The sequence below is a fragment of the Lepidochelys kempii genome, chromosome 6 (assembly GCF_965140265.1).
Source record: "Lepidochelys kempii isolate rLepKem1 chromosome 6, rLepKem1.hap2, whole genome shotgun sequence".
NCBI lineage: Eukaryota > Metazoa > Chordata > Testudines > Cheloniidae > Lepidochelys > Lepidochelys kempii.
Window position 1 is genome coordinate 103,724,431 of NC_133261.1, and position 24,499 is coordinate 103,748,929.

General features: G+C 43.4%; 3 protein-coding genes across 22 annotated transcripts in view; 1 reads left to right on the top strand and 2 right to left on the bottom strand.

Annotated features, from left to right (window-relative positions):
* Window positions 1-1,665, bottom strand: part of ATXN3 (ataxin 3) — a 35,305-nt gene extending 33,640 nt beyond the window's left edge. For all 13 annotated transcript variants that reach the window (XM_073349466.1, XM_073349457.1, XM_073349459.1 and 10 more), the window contains exon 1: window positions 1,569-1,665. In XM_073349466.1, the coding sequence (XP_073205567.1) occupies window positions 1,569-1,664 (96 nt within the window). In that variant the 5' untranslated portion in view covers window position 1,665. The remainder of the gene's footprint in view (window positions 1-1,568) is intronic.
* Window positions 1,666-7,275: 5,610 nt separating this feature from the next.
* Window positions 7,276-16,864, bottom strand: NDUFB1 (NADH:ubiquinone oxidoreductase subunit B1). Of its 4 annotated transcripts, none has more exons than XM_073349480.1 (3): window positions 16,703-16,864; window positions 12,025-12,169; window positions 7,276-7,368 (listed from the first exon to the last, which is right to left on the bottom strand). In XM_073349480.1, the coding sequence occupies exons 2-3, from the start codon at window positions 12,162-12,164 to the stop codon at window positions 7,332-7,334; spliced, it is 177 nt and encodes a 58-aa protein (XP_073205581.1). In that variant the 5' UTR covers window positions 12,165-12,169; window positions 16,703-16,864; the 3' UTR covers window positions 7,276-7,331. The 4 variants fall into 4 exon arrangements, with proteins under 4 accessions (XP_073205581.1, XP_073205578.1, XP_073205580.1 ...); XM_073349477.1 differs by lacking the exon at window positions 16,703-16,864 and adding an exon at window positions 16,112-16,239; XM_073349479.1 differs by lacking the exon at window positions 16,703-16,864 and adding an exon at window positions 15,794-16,105.
* CPSF2 (cleavage and polyadenylation specific factor 2) overlaps window positions 16,204-24,499 on the top strand; it is a 30,546-nt gene continuing 22,250 nt past the window's right edge. Inside the window, exons 1-3 of one of the 5 annotated variants that reach the window (XM_073349472.1) lie at window positions 16,438-17,042; window positions 19,724-19,858; window positions 23,448-23,628. In XM_073349472.1, coding sequence (XP_073205573.1) covers window positions 19,762-19,858; window positions 23,448-23,628 — 278 coding nt within the window. In that variant the 5' untranslated portion in view covers window positions 16,438-17,042; window positions 19,724-19,761. Of the gene's footprint in view, window positions 16,300-16,437; window positions 17,043-19,723; window positions 19,859-20,646; window positions 21,539-23,447; window positions 23,629-24,499 lie in introns of those variants that run through there. The other 4 variants (XM_073349475.1, XM_073349474.1, XM_073349473.1 and 1 more) reach the window with 4 other exon arrangements.

Genomic DNA, 24,499 nt, shown 5'->3' on the forward strand with positions numbered 1-24,499 from the left:
CCTCTACCTAAGTAATCTAACTACTAAATTGTTAAAGAGCAAGTATGTTTCTATATATGTAAACACATTTCCTGTACTGCAGGCTGATGTAAAATATTTGAAGTTTACACCACTTACACAATAATTGCCATTTATTATGTAACTTTGATCTTCTTATTTATACTCCACCCTTTAATCTATCTTCAGCAGAATTACTTCTATCATTCCAATCCTATAAAGCCATCTTTCCACAGTAATTTATTTTAAAACAAAAAATGTTGGGGTTTTTTGTTTGTTTTTTAAATTCCCCTTCCACACATGGCAGTCTAGGTCAGACAGGAAGTAGTTTGGTTTAGTTAGTGTATCTCTTGGTAACTAGAGCAACCTTCATTTACAAAAGGAAGTTTATTAAGAATGACAATTTGAAAAACTATTATTAATAACAAAGATGGTTAAAGAAACTAAATTACAGGAAGCACATAAACAAGACACTAGAATGTGATGGTGTGATATAGAGATTATTGTTTAGGAGTTTGGAGGCAATCATGAGTAGCAGAGGTACTTGTAATCTGAAACAAAACATTTAGCACTCATATGATGCTTTACATTTTCGGAAGCACTATACAGACATTAAATAAATTTTAACACCACCCACTTTGAAGTAAGTGTCATAATCTCAACTCTGTACATGCAGAAACTGAGGCAGAGAGAGGTTGTGATAAGGCAAGGCACAGCAAGACAGTAGAAGAAGTCAAGAATAGAGCTCAGATTTCCTGCTTCCCATCTTTATGCTCATTTCTCATTTAAGCCATGCTGCCTGTCTCAAAAGAGTAAAAACTTCATTCTGCAGGATCAAATAATTTCTGTATTTATCTTTAAAGGACCAAGAAAAAAAATCAGGAAATAAAACTCAGCATGACAAAAAGTTGCTCTATAAAAGGAAGTAATATTGGTACTTGTTTGTGAGCACTTTTGAAGCTTTATAGACTTATTTGTCAAGCCATTTTTTGAAACCACTCAGCTGCTAGGGACTTCAGTATTAGCAAGTTAGGCCAGCAGACTGCCTGAAAATCAGTTTCCCCTTCTGAAAGGGGCCTAGATTTCTTCTAAGATATATTTAGTTGAACTGTCATTTAGTTGAACTGTCACCTGGCTCTCCCCCTTCCACTTGAGAGGAACCTTATCAACACTCAGATGCTATAGCAGGGGGCAACAGAACATCAAAATCAATTGGATAAGAGAATTTAGTCAGGGGGTTGTTCTGGGGAGTGTTTAAAAGACAGTTCCAAGTACTACTCTGCTCTGAGTCATCCACGGGATGGAGGAAACTCACCAACCCCCGCTCCCAGCCACGGGCTACGACTCCCTTCACTTCCCGCGCCCCAGGCTGCCGCTCCGCTGCCACCTGCCAACCCCCTCCCCGCCACAGGCTACCACCCCTTTTTCCTTTCCTCTCCTCTCCCAACCCCTACCCAGGCCTCTGAAATACCCATCCCCCCATCCAACCGCTGGCTCTCTGCCGCGCCCTCCCCCCACTTCCGAGCCCCCCGCTCAACCGTAAACACGCCCTCCCCTCACCGCTCACTCACCCTCTCGTGGAAGATGGCCTCCATGTTTATTTGTCCCGAGCCAGCAGCAGCCTCCACCTCACGTGACCACATCCCAGCCCCACAGCAGCCAATCATCGCAGCTGCCCGCGCACCCCCTTGCCCTCTTCCCACCACGTGATCTTACCCCGCCCAATAAACCGCGGCCTCTCCAGCTCCCTGACAGTCATGTGATCACAACATCGATGCTTGCGCTTGAGTCCTGCGGGGCGGGGGTTCCAGGAGCCAGAAGCGGCTTCGGGGCTGGCATAGCTGGCGCGGGCGCCCCCGTCGGCTCCCAGGGGAAGCGGGGGCTGGGCGCCGCAGTCAGAGCCTCCGCCCCAAGCTCGGAGCTATGATCTGAAGAGCTTTGTTAGCATACTGCAACCCCTTGATTACCCATGGGGTCTCAGCTGTCTGCCCAGTAACGAACTGGCTAGAGTTGTGCCTAAGACCCTCCGCCCTGTGTGTCACAAGCCCTGTATTGCCAGTAGCAGATGGATATTAGCCCACACCTCCATAGTATTTTAAGGGGGCAGGGTTGTGCTTTGCGAGCAGCAGGGTCTGTTCTATTCCTCCAGGTGCCCGGCCCTTCCAAAATCCATCCTGTTCAGCATGGTGAGAATTCTTAGTTAGCCACAGTTTTGTCACCATGCCCATATATTATTCTACAGGAACTCAGTCAGCAATTAATTTAATTCACTTTCAAAGCAGATTATCCTCTTTCCCATAGCTGCCCATTTAATGGAATGGAAGAATTGTCAGCTGGCTTCAGGGCATTTTAAGGAAATAAAGTGGAAAAAAAGTTTGCCGCTGTAGGCATGCCCTATGCCAGTCTGTATGAATTATGAAGTGCATTTCCTACTCTCTCCTTTATCAGTACAAATGGTGGCATGCAAAAACCAAAGACTAGGATTGTTATTTTTTAAGTGAACCAGCTCTCTGCTCTGCTGACCTAAACCTCTTTCTCTATCTCCTTCCCACAAACTCATTCATTTCAACCGATTTAAGGGAGGATGCAAATGAAGAAGTTGCCGAAAGGCAGTGAGAGGCAATGAGTATTGAAAGCAAGGGAGGAAAAAGAGGGAGGGGAGAGTAGAATACAGAGAAATTGGAGGGGAGGAGCTCCAGCAGAAGGAGGATGGGGATAGAACAGAGCAAAAGGGAAAAGAGAAGAAAGAGGAAGAGGTATTTTTAAGATTGCGGTAGCATCAGAAATATGTTAGGCTCTTTCCACACGTGAGGAAGGTACAGCTCCTGTCCCAAAAAGTTTACTGGGACAGAAAAATTCTGATCATGCTCATCCTCAATAAATAGGATAAGGGAGAAAGAATCAGCAAAGAACAGCAAAGACAAAATCATCTGAATCACCCATCACTCTAATATCTGAACACTAAGGCACTCAGATACCAAACTGATGGGTATGGCCTGAACACCATTAACTGATCACTCCTAGGAGGAACTGCTGGCTAGTGCACGTAATTTATGCTACAAATCCATCAGAGTATTGTTTAGGTCGGGGTGGGCAAACTTTTTGGCTGGGGGGACCACGTCTATGTGGGGAAATTGCATGCAGGGCCACAAATGTAGGGCTGGTGCAGCAGGGGGCGTGGTGTGCAGGAAGGGGCTCAGGGCAAAGGGTTGGGGCATAAGAGAGGGCACAGAGTGCAGGAGGGGGCTCAGGGCAGGGGTTGGGGTGCAGAGTGTGGGAGGGGGCTGAGGGCAGGGGGTTGGGGTGCAGGAAGGGTACGGGAGCAGCTTGAGCAGCGCTGGGGGGGGCAGTGGCACACAGCAGGGGACTAAGGTAGGCTCCCTGCCTGCCCTGGCCATGCACCGCACCCAGAAGTGGTCAGCACCACATCCCTGCAGCCACTGTTCCCTCTAAGCTGTGTGCATGCGCACAGATCCAAAACACCACACACACAAAAAATGAAATACTACATCAGAGCCAGGCCGAAATATCATTTACGTGTGACTTTTGACATTGTTTGCCCGCCATCTATCAACACAGCCAGATTCTACTAGCTGGCACCAAGGGCGCGGGGGCAGGGAAAGGAGGGCAATGAATCGTACCCCTCCCCGTCAGCATTTCAAATATGGAATTTGACCACATTGGGACGTGGGGACCCACATATCTCCATTTTCCCGTGTTTTTTTGCCGCAGATGCATAGATGTGATCGGAGCTATGCACAAACTTCCAGTATCTTGATGTGAATGATCTCCCATTTGCCCTTTTGTCGAGTCACACTGTTAAGTGCATTGAAATAGTAGCCATATAATAAAAGTATTAATTTTAAATAAACCAATCTGGTAAAAAAATCAATCCCAAAATGTCACAGCCTACGGGTCTAAAGTGTAAAAGAACAGTGACTTCATTTGAAGCTAGATGACTGGATGAGACTATAGAGATGGTTACACCGAAGTCACATAGTGTAATGCTTGTTAAACTTTGTGAAATATTCACAGATGATGAGGACAACAAAGTGGCTTGTGTATATTGTCGAGATACCAGAGCTTCGGGAGAATTTTCAACAGGAAGAACATGGAACGATGTATGGAAGTTGGATTTCTTAAAGCGTCATCTGTCAAATCCCTCTGTTCAAAATACAAAGACTTTCTTGCTGAAGAGATTGTTATAGTCAGTCAGTACAATGACTCCAATTTTCAGTAGCAGAAAGAATCAAAAACCAACTGGTTTTAAGTTTCCCGGATATGATGACGTTTGCTCACCAGAACGAACAGTTTCAGGATCTTGCAAAGTTGATGGATATTGGAGGAACATTTCTAGCATTAAGTGCAGACTGTGACCATGGCTTTAGCTTAATGAACACTCTAAAAAACAAACTATGGAATCATTTACAAGTAGATCATCTGGACATGCTGATGTGTATTAAGAGTTACCAGCTGGATGGAGGACTGAGATCTGGACAGAGTTTATATTGAATAGGCAAATGAAAAAGATCGCAGGAAAAAACAATAAGGTTAGTTTAGCAGTCTTTGACATTTTGACCAATAAGGAAATTAAAATACATTTGTAATTACATATCTTATTCTTGGCTGATAATCGTTTATTGATATTTTTTAGGAAAATTTTAAATTTAAAACAAACTAAATTTTTCTTTTTTTCCTTTTCCCTTTTTTTTTTTTAAACTTAGGATGTATCTATCTGAAAACCATATAAATTGACATAATAGCATACTTATTAAATTGTGTTTATTATATGTTTATCAAAATCTTTTAGGACACTTGTATAGAATGAAAGGTGAAAGAGGACACCAAATAGGCAGAAGCCTATGGACTGATAATGATTAATATGTGCTTGATATATGCTCATGTCTATAAAAAAGATCATAAAGCGTAATGCTTAAAACTAACTACTGCTTCACGAAGAATGTTAAATTTCCTTTTTCTAAGTATTTAAAAATGACATTTATAAAATAAAATATAAAATATTTATAAAATAAAATATAAAATAACCCCGCCCCCGCCCCAGGGTCACAGGGACATGGTGCCAGTAGTCTGCCCACCCCTGGTTTAGGTGGATGACATTTCTCGAGTACAGAAAAACAGGTCTTCCAAAGGAGCATGCCCCAACATTAGGTGCTTAAATTTGGAGTTTTCCTCTTTCCAGCTGAGCTGTCCCAGTAGTCTACAACTTCATCTGTGGTAAATTATGGGCTTTCTGGGAGGTAATACATTCTGATTACTGTCCTATTCTTGCTCTGTCATCATTTAGGAGAAACAGAAGTGGGAAGTACTGACTCCACTTCATAATGACTAAAAAGTCTCACCTGCATTGCTCTCTATAACATCATTCTAAATTCAACACCACAAGGATCGTGGTGTAAGTTAATACTGATACCAAAACTCACTGAAACCCATTGAGAACTGTGGAACAGCAGCAGTTGGAGAAACCATAGGCTTTTCACAGCAGCCAGTCTGGGAGGTATTGAATCAATATGCAGATTTATGGAAAGATTTATGAAAGACCCTTTCATGTTCTGCAGGAGAGCAACCACTGCGAGAAAAATCAGTGAAACTCCATGACTGAATTCAAGGCTGTGTTTTAAGCACCTTTACACCACACCATAATCATAAAAGGTCTGGGAAGCAGCTGGAACCCCTCCCGCACAGCCAAAAATGTCCCCAGTACAGGGAATTCCTTGAAGAACACAGAGTTATTAATTATTTGTATTGCTGTAGCACCGAGGAGGCCCCATCACGGACCAGTATCCTGATGAGCTGGGCACAGTAGAAACACAGAACCAAATATCCTCCAGTCCCTGGCTCCAGCCACTTACCATCTAACATAATGCCCCATCATCCCTACCCCTCACAGGTCTTGGTGCAAAGAAGAGCCTGCGGCATGGCCCATAAATGGTTTCTGGAAGTTTCCATAACTTACAGTAGTTCCAAAGGCTGCTCCACTTTATGCTGGGTGCATGGCAGACACCTAGCCAGACCGAGAATTTGCAACATGCCATAGGACAAAAGCACCTGTGCCCAGGCCATGGCTACACCCTCTGAACTGCTCAGAATACGTACATGAGAACAATAAGGTAGAGGACCAACAGGTCTCTCTACTTTATAATGATTTAGGGCAAACACACACACTTTGTTATAACTAAACCAGTATTTAAAAAAAAAAAACAAAAAAAAAAACTGAGAGGGACCAAGTGTGGACCATGTTTTCAGAAGTCTTAAAAGAGCAACACTCTGATGCGGAAGTTACAGAATCCAAACCACCAAAAAAGAAAATCAACCTTCTGCTGGTGGCATCTGACTCAGATGATGAAAATGAACATGTGCCAGTCTGTACTGCTTTGGATTGTTATCTAACAGAACCCATCATCAGCAATGACATGTCCTCTGGAATGGTGGTTGAAGTATGAAGGGACATATGAATCTTTAGCCCATCTGGCATGTAAATACCTTGCAAAGCCAGCTACAAAAGTGCCATGCGAACGCCTGTTCTCGCTTCCAGGTGACACTGTAAAGAAGAAGCAGGCAGCATTATCTCCTGCAAATTGTAACCAACCTTGTTTATCTGAGTGATTGGCTGACCAAGAAGTATGACTGAGTGGACTTGTAGGCTCTAAAGTTTTACACTGGTTTATTTTTTAATGCAATTTTTTTTTAACATAATTCTACATTTATAAGTTCAACTTTCAGGATATAGAGATTGCACTACAGTACTTGTATGAGGTAAATTGAAAATTTTTTTTGTTTTGATTTTTACAGTGCAAATATTTGTAATAAAAAGTAAACATAAGTGAGCACTGTACACTTTGTATTCTGTGTTGTAACTGAAATTAATATATTTGAAAATGTAGTAAACATCCAAAAATACTTAAAATAAATGGTATTCTATTGTTGTTTAACAATGCGAATAATCGTGATTAATTTTTTAAATTGCTTGACAGCCCTAGTTTTAAATGAGTGCCTTTTACATAGTTTTTCTGTTTACTGTGTACGTTTTTTCCTTAGGAACAAGACTTTTTAGAAAAAACATTTCTGAACAGGATATTTATTAGTCATATGATTAAATTGTCCTTCAAAATGGAAATGGAGAACGGGGAATTAAATTGGCAGAGCTAAACTACGCTTTTTAGTGGCTTTATATTTTTTTAATACTAGGAACGAAGTATATCAAGTGTAAAAACATGGTTCCCGTTCCACGGATGACACAGTAACAAAGACATCATCCACTTGTTATACACGTTAATTTAATTACATGGAAGAATTTCCCATTTCACGGACAGCCTTTATTTCCAGGTAACTTCTTCACCGGGTTTCAATTCCCTGTGTGGAGGGGAAAAAAAATTAGGATAGTAAAATTAGGTAGTGCACAGGACTTTTGCAGACGGTAATCTACATTACTGTTCATAGATTTAAGTTAGTGTTTCACTAGCTTAATTATGAGGTATTTTGTAACAGATCTTGATTTCTATTTTAACTTTTAAGAATAATTAATATTCTTGACTTTCCTTATAACTGTTAATCAGAAACTGTATCATTTGAACAACTGGTCTTCCCCTCTTCTTAAGGGTTAGGACCACTTTTTTCTGTGTACTTTCTTTATTATACTCTGGACTCCCTTTCACATTAGCCTCCCCCCCCACCCCAATGAGTGCTGTAGAGAAGACCCTGCAGCAGCAGATCTCCATTGACTAAAATGGGCTTCATGGCAGGGTCCACTCACATTGGACTGGAGCTCATTGGACAATTGTGGCCTTAGATATCATGTGTGGCTAATGAGGACTTGAAGTAGAGCTTAGGAACATGACAAAGACACCTATAAAATGGTTAGAAGAGTTGATAGAAAGCAACTGAACAAGATGCATCTTCAGCAGTCCCTGCCCCTGTTAGTATGAAAACAAATGGATTTAGGAGCCAATCCCTCATGTATGTGCTGTTCCCAATGAAGTCAATGGGACTTCAGTACCAGGCAGATTGGTTGAAACTATATTAAAGAACAGAATTATTGGGAAAGAGTCAACATGGCTTTTGTAAAAGGAAATCATGTCTCACAAATCTGTTAGAATTCTTTGAGGATGTCAACAGACACATGGACAAGGGTGATCCAGTTGATATATAGTACCTGGACTTTAAGAAAGCCTTGGACAAGGTCCCAAACCAAAGGCTCTTAAGCAAAGTCAGCAGTCATGGGATAAAGGGAAGGTTCTCTCATGGATCAGTAACTGAGTAAAAGATAGAAATCAAAGGGTATGATCTGTACTGGGACCAGTGTTTCCTCTAATTTTTTATGTCCATGTGTGGAACGAATTTTGTTATGTTCACCAATATGGTAGTGATGTGTGACATCACCTTCATATTAGTGCTAACAAAATTCATGTGGTGGGGGTGGGGCCAAGGGATTTGGAGTTTGGGAGGGGGCTCAGGAACGGGGCAGAGGGTTCAGGGGGTGAGGGCTCGGGCTGGGAGTGCGGACTCTGGGGTGGGGCTGGGGAGTGAGGGGGGGCTCAGGGCTATGGCAGAGGGTTGGAGTGTGGCGGGGATGAGGGATCTCGCTAGGGGTGTGGGCTCTGGGAAGGAGCTGGGGATGAGGAGTGCAGGAGGGGGCTCAGGGTTGGGGAAGAGGGTGAGGGCTCCGGCTAGGGGTAAAAGCTCTGGAGTGGGGAGGGGCTCAAGGTGTGGGAGGGGGCTCAGGGCTGGGGCAGACTCCCCCTAGCCCTCTCTTGCCACAGTAACTCAGGGCTCCTCTCCCTGGCAGCTCTGGTGGGGCCGGGGGCGGGGCTCCTCTCCACAGCAGGGCCAGGTGACAGCTCCTCTCCCCGGCAGCTCCTGAGAGCCTACTGCACAGCCGCACAGCTTGCGGGGAACATAGACCAGGACCTGTGCTGTTCACCATATTCATAAATTATCTGGAAAAGGGGGTTAACAGTGAGATGGCAAAATTTGCAGAAGATACAAAATTAGTCAAGATTGCAGTCAGCTTTGGACTTATCTAACAGTGACAAATGGATTTCTATCACTGGGCAACAAAATGGCAGATGAAATTCAGTATTCATAATTGTAAAGTAGGGCTGTCGATTAATCGTGGTTAATTCACACAATTAATTCAAAAAAATTAATCACAATTAAAAAATTAATTATTCCCCTTTTTAATCGCACTATTAAACAATAGACTACCAATTGAAATTTATTAAGTATTTTGGATGTTTTTCTACATTTTCATATCTATTGTATTCTGTGTTGTAATTAAAATCAAGTGTATATTATTTTATTATAAATATTTGCACCGTAAAAATGATAAAAGAAATAGTATTTTTCAATTCACCTCATAAAAGTACTCTAGTACAATCTCTGTCATGAAAGTGCAACTTACAAATGTAGGTTTTTTGCTATGTAACTGCACTCAGAAACAAAGCAATATAAAACTTCAGAGCCTACAGGTCCACTCAGTCCTACTTCTTGTTCAGCCAATCATTAAGACAGACAATTTTGTTTACATTTACGGGAGATAATGCTGCACTCTTCTTATTTGTAATGTCACCAGAAAGTGAGAACAGGCATTTGCATGGCACTTTTGTAGCCAGTATGCAAGATATTTACATGCCAGATATGCCAAAGATTTGTATGCCCCTTCATGCTTCGGCCACCATTCCAAAGGACATGCTTCCATGCTGATGATGCTCGTAAAAAAAAATACGTTAATTAAATTTGTGACTGACCTTGGGGGAGAATGGTATGTCCCCTGCTGTTTTACCCACATTGTGCCATATATTTGATGTTATAGGAGTCTTAGATGATGACCCAGCACCAAACATGCCAAACCCGTGAAAAAACCGCAGATACTGGGCTTGTTTTTGGCTTAATTGGCTTGTGAGTTGCTTTTTGGGCCTGTAGCCTGTTGCAGCTTGTTGCTTCTTTTTTTTTTTTTTTTTGATTGGCTCCTGGCAAGCAGGGGCAGGGCGGAGCAAGGAGAGGAAAAGAGTCAGGGGTGTACAGCGGGCCAACCAGAGTCCCAGACTGCACGCCATGGGGATCTAGTCACAGAGTGTTGGGGTTCTTAGGGATTGGCTTGTTTTGGCCTTGTTTTGAAATGGGATTAGCTTGATTTTTGGCTTATTGTGAAATTCAGGGTGCTTATTTACTGTGTGAAAATTGGCACCTGTGCCCAGCACATGTTGTTCATTTTAAGAACACTTTCACAGCAGATCTGACAAAACGCAAAGAAGGTACCAATGTGACATTTCTAAAGATAGGTACAGCACTCGACCCTTCCAAAATCTGAGAGGGAATGGTGGTTGAAGCGCGAAGGGACATATGAATCTTTAGTGCATCTGGCACATAAATACCTTGCAATGCCTGCTACAAAAGTGCCATGCGAACACCTGTTCTCACTTTCAGGTGACATTGTAAACAAGAAGTGGGCAGCATTATCTCCTGGAAATGTAAGCAATTTTGTTTGCCTGAGCAATTGGCTGAACAAGAAGTAGGACTGAGTGCACTTGCAGGCTCAAAAATTTTACATTGTTTTATTTTTGAATGCAGGGGGTTTTTTTGGTTTTTTTTTTTTACATAATTCTGCATTTGTAAATTCAACTTTCATGATAAAGAGATTGCACACAGTACTTGTATTAAGTGAACTGAAAAATACTATTTCTTCTTTTTTACAGCGCAAATACTTGTAATCAAAAATAAATAAATATAAAATGAGCACTGTATACTTTGTATTCTGTGTTGTAATTGAAATAAACATATTTGAAAATGTAGAAAACATCCAAAACTATTTAAATGGTATTCTATTATTGTTTAACAGTGCGATAAATCGCACGATTAATTTTTTTAATCGCTTGACAGCTCTACTGCAAAGTAATGCACTTTGGAAAATGTAAGCCCAACTATACATACAAAATGATGGAGTCTAAATTAGTTGTTACCACTAAAGGAGATCTTGGAATCATTGTGGATAGTACTCTGAAAACATCGGCTCAATGTGCAGCAGCGGTCAAAAAAAGCTTACAGAATGTTAGGAACCATTAGAAAAGGGATAGATAATAAGACAGAAAATATCATAAAACCACTATACAAATCCATGGTATGCTCACACCGCAAATACTAAGTGTAGTTCTGGTCACCCCATCTCAAAAAAGATACATTAGAATTGGAGAAGGTATAGAAAACGGCAACAAAAGTCATTAAGGGTATGGAACAGCTTTCATACAAGGAGATGAAAAAAACTGATTGTTAAGCATACAAAAGAGACAACTAAAGGGAGAGACGATAGAGATCTACATAAAATGATTAATGGCGTGGAGAAAGTGAATAAAGAAGTGTTATTTATGCCTTGACATAACACAAGAACCATGGGTCACCCAATGAAATTAATAGGCAGCAGGTTTAAAACAAGCATAAGGAAGTATTTCTTCACACAGCGAACAGTCACCCTGTGGAACTCTTTGACAGAAGACGTTGTGAAGGCCACAAGTATAACTGAGTTCAGAAAAGAATTAGATAAGTTCATGGAAGGGTAGGTCCATCAATAGCTATTTGCCAAGATGGTCAGGGATTCAACCCCATGCTTTGGGTGTCCCTAAACAACTGACTGCCAGAAGCTGGGACTGGAAAACAGGGGATGGATCACTTGATCATTGCCCTGTTCTGTTCATTCCCTCTGAACCATATGGCAGCAGCCACTGTCGGAAGACAGGATACTGGGCTAGACGGACCATTGGTCTGACCCAGTATAGCCATTCTTATGACATTCATTTGGGGAAGGATTGCAAGATTTCTTAACTCCATCTAATCTAAATGGGAGTTGAGAACACTGATCACCTCACTTGAAGTGCTCAACATTTTGCAGGACAGGACCTACAGGACAAAATCCTGCATCCTTTGAAGTCAATATCAAAACTCACATCACTTCAATGGGAGCAGGATTAGGCCTTTCAGACAGATTATTTTGTTTAAAAAGTTGTGTCATAAACTAACCTTTTAAATAACATGCTCTTGTTTCTGAAAGCTGATAGTTTTTCATCATTCCTTCTGTCCAGATAGCATCCAATAACAAATCCCATGGGACACAAAATATGGACCCAGTATTCACGCACAGCTTGGACAAAATTCACCATGATTGCTAGAACGAAAAAAAACAGCAACCATGGGGTGGGGGGAAGAGGAGACAAAAATCTGAACATAGAAACCACTGCATATATCTAGTACATACAACCTCCTATAATGGAATTTTCTCTATGCAATCATGAACATCTGAAGGTTAACACATATTTTAACTAGAGGAAAATGCTGCTCTCAGGTCCACATGGAATTCCTAGGAACAGCCAGATACTGGAATCTAGATTGAATTTGTAGTACTGACAGTAGAATTTTGCCCTGTGGGAACAGGAATGCAACCCAATTAATAAACTATTTTAAGGTGATCATAGGTTGAGTATTTGCATTTAAAATTATGGCAAAATTCCCTCACTAGAAATCATCCTAATAATGCACCATTTATGAGGTGTCTGCCTTGCTGTAAAATATAATACTTGTTCTCAACAAACATTTATAAAGCAGGAATTTTCATAGTATTCATCTATAAAATCTAGATGCAATTACTGTACAGTGGTGCACAACTGGTTGCGAGGCCATCCTCAAAAAGTAAAAAGAAAAAGGAGTACTTGTGGCACCTTAGAGACTAACAAATTTATTTGAGCATACGCTTTTGTGAGCTACAGCTCACTTCATCAGATGCTGCATGTATCTGATGAAATGAGCTGTAGCTCACGAAAGCTTATGCTCAAATAAATTGGTTAGTCTCTAAGGTGCCACAAGTACTCCTTTTCTTTTTGCGGATATAGACTAACACGGCTGCTACTCTGAAACCTCAAAGAGTAGTTATCAGTGGTCCACTGTCAAACTGGGAAGACTTATCAGATGGGGACCTGAAGGGATCGGTCACTGGTTTGGTATTATTCAATATTTTCATTAATGACTTGAATGATTGAGCGGAGAGTATTCTTATAAAATTTGCATATGACACCAAGCACTTTGAAGGACAGGATTAGAATTCAGATGACCTTGATACTTCGGAGACTTGGTCTGAAATCAGTAAGATGAAATTAAATAAAGACAACCGCCAACCTACACTTCAGAAAGAAAAATCATGCACAAATACAAAATGAGGAATAAATGGCAAGGCAGCAGTACTGCAGAAGAGGATCTGGGGGTTTTAGTAGATCACAAATTGAATATGAGTCAACAATATGATGCTGTTGTGAAAAAGGCAACTGTCACTCTGGTATATATTAACAGGGGTGAAAGACATGGGAGGTAATTGTTCTGCTCTACCTGGCTCTGGTGAGGCCTCAGCTAGAAATACTGTGTTCAATTTTGAGCATCACAGTTGAAGGATGTGAACAAATTGGAGAGAATCCAGAGGACAGCAACAAAAAATGGTAAGAGGCTTGGGAAACATGAGCTATGAGAAAAAATTGAAAGAACTGGGCATGCTAGGCTAGATTAACAAAGAAATTTAGGTACCTAGAAAATCAACAGTATTCACAAAACTGGGGTTTGGCACCTAGGCTCCCTATACAATGAAAGAGCACAGATAGATGCCTAAGAATGGGATTCACAAAAGGCAGCATGCCAGGACATTCTTTTCCTAAGATAATCAAGGGGAAGCACTGAACCAGGGGTGTGTGCTAAGGCATACCCCTCTGTCAGAGCTAGGCACCTATGTCTGGACTGCAGGGAGGCATCTCCCTCTGATTGGGACTCTCAGTTGCAAACGCTGTCTTGGAGATAGGTGTCTCTACCACTTTTGCAAGAAGATGGTGGGGGGGAAGGGGGCAGTGGTGCAAGGGACGGAATGAAGGGAGAAGACAGAGGGCTATGAGAGGAGAAGCTCCCTCTTAGCCCAGTGGTCAGGTATTTGCCTGGGATGTGAAGACCCCAAGTTGAAGTCCCCACTCCACTTGAGGAAAATATGTGAACTGAACAGGGATCTGACATCTCTTAATTGAGTGCCCTAGCCACTGGGCTCTGAGATATTCTAATCCGAGGCTCTCTCAATCTTTCCTGTTGAAGCTGTTCCACTGTGGGTAAATATTTTAAACAGTCATTGGAGCAGGGGAACTGGATTCTGGGTCTCCCTCCTCCCAGGTGAATACTCTAACCAAAAGGCCACAAAGTCATTCTCATGCTTGCTCTCTCTGGTCAAATGATTCTTTCATTATTTATCCACAGTGCGACAGTTTCAACACTGGGGGGAGGTCAGAAAGAGGGCTGGGGGAGAAGAGATAGAAAGTGCATGTGTGAGTATGACTCTGTAGTCTGGTAGTTAGAGCACTCACCACAGAGGTAGAAGATCCATGATCCTGTCCCCTTGCTTCAATGACTTATTTATTTATTCATACACAGTGGAACAGCTTCCATCAGGGAGACTGAAGGAGCCCCACAACAGAATATCCCATACTCCAGCAGGTAGGAAGCTCACCAGAGATGTGCCAGATCCCTCTTCATGTTCCTTCTCCCCTTCAGGCAGAGGGGGGAGTTGAACCAGTGGTCTCCCACCTTACTGATGAGTAACCTAACCACCAGGCTAAAAATTATGAGAGTTCCTCCCCGCCTCTGGCCATTGTGTGAACTGGTCTATTAGGCCCAATCTGGCAGGTCTGAACACACTTACCAAATAAAACTCCACAAGGAAGTTAAGTGTTCCTCTGCCTAATTTTTCCTGGTTTGTGCATCACTCTGGAGCCTTACGTGTCCAGGTGCCTGCCATGGGTCTACAATATGCATGCACAGAGGCAGAAACCTAAGTACCTAAGGAACTTTTACTGCACACGTTTAGGTGCTGAGCAACTTTGGTGCCTAGAAGATTTAGGGGCAGCTGAGTGGGGGTTTTTGTGATGAGGCCTGATTCTGGGATTTAGGGGCCTAAAGTGGCAGCTAGATGCCTAAGTCCTTCTGTGAATCTAGTCCATTTAGTCTAGAGTTGAGAAGGCTGAGAGGGAACATGATAACACTCTTCAAATATACAGTATATAAAAGACTATTGTAAAGAGGAGGGTGAGCAATTATTCTCCTTATCCATGGAGGGTAGAACAAGAAGCAATCATCTTAATTTACAGCAAGGGAGATTTACGTTAGAGAGGAAAACCTTCAAACTATAGGGATAGTTAAGCACTGAAACAGATTACTAAAGGAGGTGGTGGGGGTTATCAAGAACAGGTTTGACAAACGTGTCAAAGACGATCCTCAGTGCAGGGGGATGGACTATAACCTCGAGGTCCCTTCCATCCCTACATTTCTATAATGCTATGACTACCACTCGGTTAGTATTTCAGTAGCAACAAGCTAGAAAAGGAAGTTATATATTAATGGTAATATCAGACTTCATAAACTCTCTAATGCCCTTTCCAATCACATTGGCCAAACTTTTCCAGATGCTAGTTGTTTTTTAGAATGACAAGGGAGGAAAGCTGAGGAAGCTGCGGCCCAACAATGAGCTTAAAATTGCTGAACTAGACCTTGCCTGCATACAAACTCCAAAGAATAAAAACCAAGAAATATTAACCAGGTACCTTAAAAGCAACAGAAAAACCAAACGCTTTTTAAGTACTACATTAAATGTATTGAAGGACATAAACCTCACGTCTGAACGGAGTGCAGTCTCCTGGTCTGCCCACAAGCCCAGGCACCCCTGGCTCAAGCCTCACCCTGCAGGGCTGCGTTTGAAGATTATAAACACACCTACCCACACGCTGAGTTCTGCAGACGGTTTGTGCGGTGCTCGTAAGCCCTCCCCGGGCGGGGCCGCGTCCGCCACTGAGCTTGTACAGCACCTAACACGGGGCCCCGGCTGCTGCCAGTGGCATTACGGAATCCGTACCACACGATCGGAGGACGAGAGCCACTCCACGCGGGCCCTGTTGTATTACTGAAGTAGCCCCACGCCGCACTAACAGCCACTGCCCCGGCCCGCCCCGCGCGATGGAGCCGTGTTCCCAGCCAGCGACCAGCTGTGGACAAACGTGCAGCCCCCGGGGCCTCCTCGCCCACAGCTCCCGCTCACCTGCCGCCTGCTGCCGGGCCTAGGCCTGCCGCCGCCCGCGTCGAGCCCAAGGACAACTAGGGCCAGTCAAGCAGCTGCTATTGGACAAACCACCAGCCTGCCGGCACAGACCATTAACTGCGGAGAGGGGGGATTCGCTTGCCCCCGGGCCGGTTGAAACTATTTCGAAGTTCCACCCCGCCGCCCTTGTGAGTCTCTATGGCGCGACTCCCGTAACTAATGCGGGTGCGAGGCCGCAAGGCCCGAGTGTCCCGATCCATACTCCCCTGGGCTGCCAATGGTACAGTCTATTTCCCTTTCGCTTTCTCCTACGCCAGGCTCCTGAGCCTCGCCTCCCCTTCTCAGTTCAAAATGGCGGCGGCTGTGGAAGACACGGGGTCTGGCTGGCTGGGGTTCCCCCTGTGCTGTCCCCACTGAGTTTAGGGGGCTGAGGGCAGCGGCGTGGGGCTGGTGGTGAGGTAGGTGCTGGGGTGTCTCCTCCCCCCATGTCCCCGGGCAGAGCCTGATACAGCGACCTGGCCCCTGGCGAGCAAGGAGGCTGCCCGTCCCAGCGCGTGAGGCCGGGGGACTGGTCTGGGTTGGGGAGCTTACCTCAGCGCCCCCCCTCATCAGCGAGAGCGCGGGGGAGGCGCTTCCTTGCCGCCGGGTTGGCTTGGGCTCGGGACCCTCCGCGGGAGCGCGAGGGGGGCGAGCTGGGGACAGGAGACCCCCGAGCGAGGGGGGCACCTCCAGAGAGAGGCGGGAGTGAGAGACTGTGCTCCTCAGAGCGAGGCCGCTGGGGACAGGGGGCAGTGAGTGAACCAGATCTGTGTGTGAGTGTGTCCTGCTAGCATTGCATCTCCTTAGGGGAGACCTCTAGCCTTCTGGAAATGACAGAATCATAGACATGTGGCTGTAAGGGATCTGTGAAGTCCTCTAGTTCAGCCCCATGGTAAGTTAACCTAGACCACCCCTGCCAGGTATTTATCCAGCCTGTTTTTAAACTCCTCCAAAGATGGGTGTTGTACAAGTTCCCTGGGAAGAGAATAGAGTTAGAAAAAAAATTCTAATATCTAACCATGTTTTTTCTTGCTGCAGATTAAGCCCTTTACTTCTAGTCCTGCTTTAAGTGGACATGGAGACCAGTTGAGCATAATCCTCTTAGTAACAGCACTTGAAGACATAATTGAAGACTATTTTCAGGTTCCCTCTGTTTTCTTTTCTCAAGACTACACATGCCCAGTCTTCAGAAAAAGGAGGCCAAAGTGTGACTCACTGTTTTCATTAGTATTTCTTAAAAGTTATATTTTAAAATACTGCTCGATTGTAGTGACCATTATGAAATGGTGAGTTCATGCTTCTAAGGAATTGGTAGGAGGGAAAACAGCATAATAAAGATAATGGATTTCAAGAAGGCAGACATTAGCAAACTCAGGGAATTGGTAGGTAAGATCCCATTGGAAGCAAGTCTAAGAGGAAAAACAGTTTGAGAGAGTTAGTAGTTTTTTAAAGAGACATTATTAAGGGCACAAGAGCAAACTATCTTGCATAGGAAAGATAGAAACTATGGCAAGAGACTACCCTGGCCTAACCAGAAAATCTTCAGTGATCTGAAAATCAAAAGAGTCCTATAAAAATGGTAATTAGGTCAAAGTAAAAAGGATGAATATTTATTAAAAACACAAGTAGATAGGGAAACAATTAGAAAGGCCAAGGCACAAAATGAGATTAAACTAGCTAGAGACATAAAAGGTAACAAGAAAACATTCTTCAAATAGATTAGAAGCAAGAGGAAGACCAAGGACAAGATAGGCTCATTACTCAATGGGCGGGGGTGGGGAGACAGTAACAGAAAATGTGGAAATGACAGAAGTGCTAAATTTTTCATTTTTCACCAAAAAGATTAGTTTTGGACATCTAACATAGTGAATGTCAATGAAAATGAGGTAGGACCTGAGACTAAAATAGGAAAAGAACACGTTGAAAGTTTCTTAGACAAGTTAGGTATCTTTGAGTCAGGAGGGCCTGATGAAATACATCCTGAAATACTCAAGGAGCTGACTGAAGAAATATCTGAGCCATTAGAAATTATCTTTGAAAACTCATGGAAGATGGGAGAGATTCCAGAGGACTGGCAGAGAGCAAATGTAGTGCCAGTCTATAAAAATGGAGAATATAGACCAGTCAGCTTAACTTCAGTACCTAGAAGATAAGGTGATAAGTAACAGTCAACATGGATTTGACAAGAACAAAAAAAATTTAAAAAAATTAATTGCGATTAATGGTGCAATTAAACAATAATAGAATACCGTTTATTTAAATATTTTTGGATGTTTTCTACATTTTCAAATATATTCAAGTATAACCGTATACAAAGTGTACAGTGCTTACTTTATATTTATTTTTATTACAAATATTTGCACGGTGAAAACAAAAGAAATGGTATTTTTCAATTCCCCTAATACAAGTACTGTAGTGCAATCTCTTTATCATGAAAGTTGAACTTACAAATATAGAATTATGTACAAAAAAACCTGCATTCAAAAATAAAACAATGTGAAACTTTAGAGCCAAGAAGTGCACTCAGTCCTATTTCTTGTTCAGCCAATCACTCAAACAAACAAGTTTGTTTACATTTGAGGGAAGGAATGCTGCCCGCTTCTTGTTTACAGTGTCACCTGAAAGTGAGAACAGGTGTTCTCATGGCACTGTGGTAGCCAGCCTTGCAAGATATTTGCATGCCAGATTCACTAAAGATTCATATGTCCCTTCATGCTTCAACCGCCATTCCAGGGAACATGCGTCCATGCTGATGACAGGTTCTGCTTGATAACCATCCAAAGCAGTGCGGACCGACGTATGTTCATTTTCATTAGCTGAGTCAAATGCCACCAGCACAAGGTTGATTTTCTTTTTTGGTGGTTTGAGTTCTTTAGTTTCCGCATCGGAATGTTGCTCTTTTAAGACTTCTGAAAGCATGCTCCACACCTTATCCCTCTGAAATTGGTACCTTCCTTGCGTTTTGTTAACAAGCATCATCATCATGGAAGCATGTCCTCTGAAATGGTGGCCAAAGTATGAAGGGGCATACAAATGTTTACTATGTCCGGCATATAAATACCTCGCAGTGCTGCCTAGAAAAGAAGTCCCATGTGAACGTCTGTTCTTGCTTTCTGGTGACGTAAATAAGAAATGGGCAGCTTTATCTTCTGTAAATGTAAACTAACTTGTTTGTCTTACCGATTGGGTGAACAAAAAGTAGCAGGGAGTGGACTTGTAGTCTCTAAAGTTTTGCAATGTTTTGTTTTTGAGTGCAGTTAAGCAACCAAAAACAATTTACATCTGTAAGTTGTAGTTTCACGATAAAGAGTTTGTACTATGGTACTTTTATGAGGTGAACTGAAAAATACTGTGTTTTATCATTTTTACAGTGCAAATATTTGTAATAATAATTCTATAAAATGAGCAGTGTACACTTTGTATTCTGTGTTGTAATTGAATCAATATATTTGAAAATGTAGAAAAACATCCTTTTTTTTGTAAATTTCAATTAGTATTCTTTTGTTTAACAATGTGATTAAAACTGATTAATCATGATTGGGTTTTTTTGAGTTAACTGCAATTAATCAACAGCTGTAGTAGACGCCTTGTGGATGGGGGGAAAATGGTAGATGTTTACTTCTGGAGGGAAGTCGCAAGAGTGGTTATGTGCCCCTCCCCACCAGCACAGGCATATCGTTTCAGGTGCCCGGAGCAGCCAGCAGACAGGTAAATCACTATGTGGGGGGATGCCCCAGCTGGTGGCTACTACCCTGTGCCAGGCTCAGCTGCTAGTCTTGACTGGGAGGACAGAACTTCCTCTTCCCTGGCAAGTAGCGGCCGGGGTTGGGTCAGACCCACTCCCAGAAACCTCCCATGGCTGCAGGAAGCACCGCATCCCCACTTCCTGCCTCCATCATTTCTTCAGCCATGGGAGAGGGGTCACTGTATGGGGACCTGCTCCCTTGTCCACCCAACCCCCGTGCATCCTGACCTCTCCATACCTAGGCCTGCTGAGCCTTATCCTCCCTGTGCTTGAACCTCCACCCGGCCGAGCCCCTTCCCCTGCATCTGGACTGCCACCCCTGCAGCCATACCAGCCCCTGTTGAGCACCCACGCTTGAACCTCCACCCCAGTGAACCCCTCACTGGACCACCCTGACAAGCTCTGCACCTGGACCCCCAACCAGCTGCACCCGGACTCCAGCCCCTAGCACCTGAAACCCCTCGCTGAACCTCCCTCACCCCTTCTCATTCCCATCTCCCCCACACCTCCCTGCTGAGCCCCAACCACCTTCACCTGGACCCCTCTGCAAAGTCCCATTCCCCCACACTGGGAACCCCCGAACGAGCCCCTGTGCATCCAGTTGCGTTCCCACACTTGGACCATAAGAATGGCCATACTGGATCAGACCAAAGGTTCATCTAGCCCAGAATCCTATCTTCCGATATTGGGCAAGGCCGGGTGCTTCAGAGGGAATGAACAGAACAGGTAATCATCAAGTGATGCATCCCCTGTTGCCCATTCCCAGCTTCTGGCAAACAGAGGCTAGGGACTGCCCCACTGAGCCCCTGCATCCAGCTTGTCCCACATAGAACTCTCTCACCCTGCTTCTGGATCCTCTCCACACTTGGGTCCTGTGGGGCTGAGCCTGCCTGCCCCACACCTGGATCAGGGACCAGTGCATATGTAAGCAAGCGAGAGGGGCATCGTCTCTCGATCTTGGTTTGTCTGGTATGGAGGGGCCCGGCCCTGGGCTGTTTGTGGAACAGGCCCAGCCCTTGCACTGTGTGAGTGTCTGGAGGAGCATTACTGCTGAATCTGTTTCTGGGGGGGTTGCCGCAGGGTGATCTCCCACCTCCATGCAGCCAGTGGCAAGTGCTCCCTACTGCCATGTTAGAGCCTGTACGTTTATTGATGAAATATGCAACATTTTTAATTTTTTTGTGCAGAATTCCCTCAAGAATGAGGGTGGTATATTTTGACATTAGTAAGGTTTTTGATACTGTCTTGCAAGACCTCATAAACAAACTAGGGAAATATAACCTAGCTGGAGCTGCTATGGCTGCAGAACTGGTTGGAAAACTATTCCCAGAGAGTAGTTATCAATGGTTCTCAATGAAGCTGGAAGGGCTTATCTAGTGGGGTCCTGTAGGGATTGGTCCTAGGTCCAGTTCTATTCAATATCTTCATAAATGATTTATATAATGGCATAGGGAGTGCACTTACAAAATTTGTGGTTGATACCAAGCTGGGGAGAGGTTGCAAGTGCTTTGGAGGATAGGATTGCAGTAGAACCTCAGACTTATGAACGCCAGAGTTACAAACTAACTGGTCAACCACACACCTCATTTGGAACTGGAAGTATGCAGTCAGGCAGCAGCAGAGACCCCCCTCCCAAAAAAAAAGCAAGTACAGTACTGTGGTAAATATAAACTACTAAAAATATAAAGGGAAAGCTTTTTTTAAAAGATTGGATAAGCTACTCTTTCTGTGCTTGATTCATTTACATTAAGATGGTTAAAAACATTTTTTTCTGCATAATAAATTTTCAAAGCTGTATTAAGTCAATGTTCATTGTAAACTTTTGCAAGAACAACCATGTTTTGTGCAGAGTTATGAACAACCTCCACTCCCAAGATGTTCATAAATCTGAGGTTCTACTATAAAATTCACAATGATCTGGAGAAATGGTATGAAGTAAATAGGATGAAATTTGGTGAGGAAAAATGCAAAACAGTCCACTTAGGAAGGATCAATCGATTGCACACGTACAAAATGTGAAACGACTGCCTAAATGTGAAGATGTACTGCTTAAAGGGATCTGGAAACTGTATTTTCCACTGAATGCATCCGATGAAGTGAGCAGTAGCTCATGAAAGCTTATGCTCAAATAAATTTGTTAGTCTCTAAGGTGCCACAAGTACTCCTTTTCTTTTTGGAGATTATAGTGGATCACAAGCTAAATATAAGTTAACCGTTTAACACTGCAAAAAAAGTGGATGTCATTCTGGGATGTATTAGCAGGAGTGTTGTAAGAAAGACACAAAAAGTAATTCTTCCACTCAATGCTGATATGCGCTCAACTGGAGTATTGTGTCCAGTTCTGGGCACCACATTTCAGGAAAGATGTGGACAAACTGGAGAAAGTCCAGAAGAGATCAACAAAAATGATTAAAGGTCTAGAAAACATGACCTATGAGGAAAGACTAAAAAATTGGGTTTGTTTAGTCTGGAGAAGATGTGGGGGAAAGGGGACATAGAAGTTTGTTACAAGGAGGAGGGAGAAAAGTTGTTCTCATTAATCTTTGAGGATAGGACAAGAAGCAATGGGCTTAAATTGCAGCAGGGGTGGTTTAGGTTGGACACTAGGAAAAACTTCCTGTCAGGGTAGTTAAGCACTGAAACAAATTGGATAGGGAGGTTGTGGAGTCTTCATTTTAGAAGTTTTAAAAAACAGGTCCAGCGGTTCTCAAACTGGGTTGTGACCCTGTTTTAATGGGGTCACCAGGGCTGGTGTTAGACTTGCTGGGGTCTGAGGCTGAAGCCGAAGCTTGAGGGCTTCAGTCCTGAGCAGCGGGGCTCAGGCTTTGGCTTCAGCCCTGTGCAGCAAGGCTTAGCTTACAGCCTCCCTGTACGGGGTGTCGGGGCTTGGGCGTGGGCTTCAGTCCCCCCGTCCCTGCCCAGGGTTGTATAGTAATTTTTTTTTTCAGAAGGGAGTCGAGGTGCAATGAAGTTTGAGAACCACTGGATTAGACAATTATCCGTCAGGAATGGTCTAGTTATTACTTAGTTCTGCCTTGAATGCCGGGGACTGGACTAGATGACTTATTCAGGTCCCTTCCAGCCCTACGCATCTGTGATCTAGTTTCTCAGGCTTTTTCTGTTTCTTTGTCAATCTGCCTTTCTCTTCCTCTTCAGTGGAAGCTTGTGTGTATGTCTGTTTATCTCCATCTAGCTCTCTTTTAATGAATAATCCCTTTTAAGTAGGAAGTTGCCATACATTGACTTGCAACAGTTTTGATTGTTGACATTAATAAAAAATTGTTCGGTTTTAGGGAAGTATCTGAAAACCATCCCAATTTAAGAATAATAAGAAATTGTTTTCTGTGTTTGTATTATAATATAGCGGCTCAAATAATAGTGTCAGTAGAATTCCTGGTAATTGATAACTAGAGGTATTATTATCTAGTAGTAATAATAATACACAATTATTACTGATGCATATGTTTGCACAAATGATAAAATAACAGTTGGTCTAAATATCTAAACTTCTTTTGTATTAGGTGTTTACATTTTTTTTTCTTTTTAAAATAGTTGTTTTGGTAAGCAGACATTTGGACAGAAAAATGACCTCCATTATCAAGTTGACTACGCTCTCAGGGGTGCAGGAGGAATCTGCTCTCTGCTACCTGCTGCAGGTAGACGAGTTTCGTTTTTTATTGGACTGTGGCTGGGATGAGAATTTTTCAATGGATATCATTGATTCTCTAAGGAAGTAAGTAATTGCTTATCCTTTGTTTTTTAATAAAAGTCCCGAAATCACATTACTGCATGTTGTAAAACATGATATTTTATGCTCATGATGTAGACTAAAAATCCAAAATTTTTGTTTTCTGTTTAAAATTGCCTATATGATAGGGAAAATCACTCTTCTAAAACCTTTTTAATAAATAGGTCTGCTCTGTGTATATATTCGGTATATATTACATCAGCTTGCATTAGTTACAAAAATACGCTTTTTACATCTAATAGCCCTGCAGATTCAATATGTACAGCTATGAGATACTGAGTTTGGGTCGATTCTGGCCTATGTATTATCAATAAGGTTACGAGTCTGTCCCAGAGGTCACGGACTCCGTGACTTCTGCAGTGGCTGGTGCTGGCTCAGGGGCTGCCCAAGGTGGGCAGCCCCTGGGCCAGCAGCAGCAGTTTGGGTGTATGGAAGGACGCTCAGGACTAGGGGCAGAGCGTTGTGGGGTGCGGGGGGCACTTACCTTAGGGTGGGAGGCTCCCACTGGCATGGCCTGCAGCTCCCAGGCAGCGAAGCAGGGCTCTGCGCTGTCTGTGACTGCAGGCTCCCCCCCAGCTTCCATTGGATGCAGTTCCTGGCCAATGTGAGCTGTGGCAGCCAGCGCTTGTGCCCCTCTGTCACCTAGGAGCTGTAGGGACTTGGGGCCAGGTAGGGAGCCCCTGCCATCCCTGCCAATCCTTCCCAGCACCAGCAAGGGTCCTGAGCCACCTCCCCCAGCACCTGTGGCACCGCTGGACTGCCCGAGGCCTCCCTCCCAAGTTTTAGTCACAGGTATTTTTAGTAAAAGTCATGGACAGGTCACAGGCAGTGAATTTTTGTTTACTGCCTGTGACCT

Bases quoted from the DNA above. Each gene is read 5' to 3' on its own strand.
- NDUFB1 (XM_073349480.1), bottom strand. From the start codon at position 12,164: ATGGTGAATTTTGTCCAAGCTGTGCGTGAATACTGGGTCCATATTTTG. The intron at 7,369-12,024 runs GTTAGTTTATGA...CCCTCCACACAG, and splicing joins AAGAGCATGTTATTTAAAAG to GGAATTGAAACCCGGTGAAG.